Consider the following 4,232-nt stretch of genomic DNA (forward strand, 5'->3'; position numbering starts at 1 on the left):
TTAATTAAAGTTCTAATAATACTTATGATAATTGGAAATCCATGTCAATGATCTTGTATGTTTTCATTTGTGCAAAATACTTAGGACAAAACTACTTTGTTTAATATTAGCCTCAGTTTTCCAAGTACAAACTATTAAGAAAATAATGATTATAGTTTCAATGTCCTTTTGTATATACCAGCACCAAGGTTTTCTTTTTGAAAAAAAAATTGATTTCCTCCATATCTCTTGCAATGTTTCTAGCAGGGTAGAAGTGGAGAAGGGGATAAGCCATTTGCAACAAACTGGTCACATGACTGATAATTGGTGAACTTGAAGCGTGGAATTTATAAATTCCAGAAAATTATGGGAAGATGGCGTTTGTCTTAGCCAGAATACAAATTTTTAGAGAAATAGTACTCAAGGTAAAGTTTTATGACCATTTAAACACTCGAAAATTCCATACTTTTGTTTCCGAACGAAAAGCTTTTGCCCTCCAGTGTAATTTTTCATAACTACATGCCACATGACAAAGAGGGCTCAGATTCCTATTTTTACCATAGGTCAAAGAAGTGAGAAAAAATGTGCAAGGGTTCAGACTTTCATGTATTTTGAAGGAAGAATTTTAATTAATTAATTAATTAAAGCAGTTTGAAAACTTAGAAAAATACGAGGATTTGAATGAAAATCATTGAAGCATGACTTTTCCCATTCAAATCCTTTTAAACTGTAACAACACCAGTTTAAACAACATACTTATGGGCCATGGTAGGATATTTTGAGCTGATCTTTTTATTTCTGGAAAAATAATTTCATGAAACCAGGAGAATCATTGTGTTTATGAAAAAAAGTCACATGACGAATTGTGGCAAAAGGCCTATTGCACAACAGAGAACTAGTAGACTCTTCCGTGCCCTCTCCTTTCCTTCTTGGTGCATCCCAACAATTTTTGTTTTATTTTTAATAAGAGACATACACATGTGCATGTACATACGTTGACCAGTCATAAATTTGATGTGAACTCCACCCTATATCATAGCTTTTCTGAAAATCTTTTACTTTTCACACACAGGTAAGTGAAAATGGTAATTATAATACTTATTGAAGGTTTTCAAGTTAGTGTTGTTTTCATTGGGTAAATTGCACTCCGATTCCTCAGCCCTTGCTACATCAGGAAATGTTCACCCCTTTCAATTAAAAGACTAATTAACAATTATTCGCCGAAGGCGAAGTGATTATCGGTGAATATTCACCGAGACGAAGTCGAGGTGAATATTCACCGATAATCACTGTGCCTGAGGCAAATAATAATTGTTTTAGTATAAATACACAGGTGATTATTTCAAAAAAGAGAAAAAAAAAAACATTTCAACGCGAAATCATCTTCACTTTACAGTAGCAAAACGACTACTGGCAGCCATTTTGTCCGTCGAGGTGATTATCGGCTGATAATCCGAGATAGCGAGCCAATGAGAGCGCGCGGTTTTGTGTAATCACCTGTGTATTTATACTAATGGGGGTTACATTGTATTTTGTTTTCATGATAAAATTATCAGTATGCTTATAAAATAGGATTTATTTTCATCCTACTTCACCCTTTTTCCAATGTCAATAGTGCTAGATTTCCCTAAAGAATGAGCTGCTTGGAAAAGAACTTCAGTAAGCTGGAAAAATAAATATCAAATCTGAAACCTGTATTCAGGAATTATTGCCTGCAGAATAGCCACATGATAATAATTGAAAACTCCTCTCAAATGGGACATTCTTTATTGCCCAGAACTATTATGAACAGCTTTTTTTGCTACTTCAGAACCAAAACCACATCGTATAAAATGAACAATTCGTTAGCTTAACAACCTACAGTCCTAAAGAAAGTGTTCAAAGACAAAATCATTGTTTTTTCCTTTTTGAACCATTTTTATACATCCATTAGTATACATGTTGTGTTCTGTGATTCTTGTCCACCCGGAATTTCAGGTTACTGCCAGTTAGCTGACTGGCCTAAGCACAGCAGCATTTAAAGGTTTGCTGTGCCTCAAATTTCTTTCTTGGTTGAAGAGTAAAAGGTTTCCCGACATATCCAGCCTCTACACACAGCATATTGGGGTACTGTATAATAACGAGAAAGAAAGAGAAATAAACAAGATAACAAGAAAGAAAGAATAATTTATCATCATTTTGACATTGTTTTGGCAATTGCAGTCCAATACTTTGTTGTTGTTGTTGTTGTTATTATTATTATTATTATTACTAGCTCCCACGAATCTCCCATTCTTTAAGTTCCATTTTGAACAACAGAGCAAACAAAGGATTGCTACATTCAGACATACCTCATCATCTCCAAAATCTGACATTGTCACAGCTTTATGTGCCCAGGGATTCCAAATAACTACCAAAACATTGTAAATCAAATTCATATATATTAGTGAGACAGTAAATTATTTAAAAATTTATTTATTATTACTTATTATTCCACAAGCATGCATTGGATATGAGATGATAGATAGATAGATATCCAGCAGGCATGAGTGGAATTATAAAACAATTATTGTTTTAGTAAAAATGCCCACAAATTATGGATAAATCTTCTCTACTTTATTTTGTAAAAACTGCTGGGTACAGTTACTGATATTTGTAGAGCATGGTATAATAGCTCGTATACCATGATGGCTAAGCCAATCAAAGCTCGGCAAATGCATTATCCAATAATCTAGTTTTTAATAATAACAAGATTATTCCATGAGTGACTACGTTGGATATGAGATGGTAAATAGCCAAGGCAGTGAGTAGCGCCGAGTTGGCTATAACCACTGATATCGAACAAGCATGAATGAAATTATTATTATAATAATTATTGTTTTATTAAATTTTCATTAAATTCTGAACACTTGGAAATTAAAGCAACACTTGACGCAATCAGTTTCCATATTAGGTCATACGTTATATGAGCATTTTTCACAATTCCCAACAATTAAATCTTTTTCTGAAAGATCAGGAGAGCAAACTGCCATTTTCACACAAGAGCGTGGTTTCAATTACGCATGAGCAGAATATTATTCGCAGCAAAACAATTACTTGTAGACAGTTATTTGCAGGTCACGCGGTGGGCTCTTGGCCAATGAAAAGGAAAGAAAAAAATCCATCGAATGATAATAATCCCATAAGTGGTAGGATCAATTAAATTCCTTCACTTGGCAATCCATAGTAAGCATGCAAGTGTATTGATCAGTTCAAAAGTATACCTGTATCTGGTAAATTCTCTTTCCAGAGAATAACATTGCAGTTTTTAGAACCAACATTTGTTATTTTGTGTTCACTTGGAGAATTTTGATAAACCCTGAAAACAGAAATCATTATTTTGATGGTGATATTATTTTTATGCACACCTTCATTTTTTTATCAATAACTTGAAACGAAGAAATTATGTTTATGCTTTGGTGCGCAATGAAAGATAATAGACACAACTTGGGCGTAAACATGGGACAGGGAATGTACTGGCAAGGCACGGATAATACCCACCGCCGGTATGGACCACAGGATGAGGGGCCTCGGCAACTAGCTGAGGGGGTGCCTCATGCCTATATTGCAAGGCAGGCATAGTGGCTGGCATACTGTCCTGGGGCCTTGTTAACCCAGTCCTGCAAAGTAACAATATGCCCCCTCCTTAACGGGGCTTCAGCACAGGGCTGAAGGGGTGCCGCAGGCAGCAATTCCCCGCACATATTCTATTAAGGAGAACTATTAAAACAGGTTACAATAAGCTCATAAGGAAAAAATAAAATAAAATAAAATACAAAAGAACCAGAAAGCATAACAGGGGGAAGGGAGGGATTAAATTGCAGAACAGAAAAAAACGAGTTGAGCTTTGGAAATGTCAAACTGGGAAGGCTCGCATGGCGGGATGAATGAAAGAGCCAAATAAGGTAGTCATGTGATGGGAAGTCACGCTCCCCTCCTAGGCACTGCCCAGTATTTGCTTACCAGCAAATTAGCACAAAATTAAAGTGACGAGAACCCTGGAGTGAAGCCATTTATAAGTTAGAATAATTAGAAAAGGGCACAAGAATGATAACGTAAGGATTGTTATTAAGGAAAAGTAGTTAATGTATGTGTGTTGCACATCAAGGCTGTTTGCTTGATAATTTAACTTCCCACCCCACCTCTGATGTCATGTGGGAAGATGAAAGGCCCTGGTAAGGTGGTTATTACCATGGAAACATTTTTTAGAAAATTATAAAACATTATTAAAGGGA

General features: G+C 35.4%; 1 protein-coding gene across 3 annotated transcripts in view; it reads right to left on the reverse strand.

Annotated features, from left to right (window-relative positions):
• Positions 1 to 1,729: 1,729 nt before the first annotated feature.
• The window catches only part of LOC137992097 (uncharacterized), a 30,070-nt gene continuing 27,567 nt past the window's right edge, over positions 1,730 to 4,232 (reverse strand). For all 3 annotated transcript variants that reach the window (XM_068837209.1, XM_068837211.1, XM_068837208.1), the window contains exons 8-10: positions 3,222 to 3,316; positions 2,310 to 2,368; positions 1,730 to 2,088 (exon numbers count right to left, since the gene is read on the reverse strand). In XM_068837209.1, coding sequence (XP_068693310.1) covers positions 1,981 to 2,088; positions 2,310 to 2,368; positions 3,222 to 3,316 — 262 coding nt within the window. In that variant the 3' untranslated portion in view covers positions 1,730 to 1,980. The remainder of the gene's footprint in view (positions 2,089 to 2,309; positions 2,369 to 3,221; positions 3,317 to 4,232) is intronic.

Source organism: Montipora foliosa, chromosome 2 (genome assembly GCF_036669935.1).
Source record: "Montipora foliosa isolate CH-2021 chromosome 2, ASM3666993v2, whole genome shotgun sequence".
Taxonomy (NCBI): domain Eukaryota; kingdom Metazoa; phylum Cnidaria; class Anthozoa; order Scleractinia; family Acroporidae; genus Montipora; species Montipora foliosa.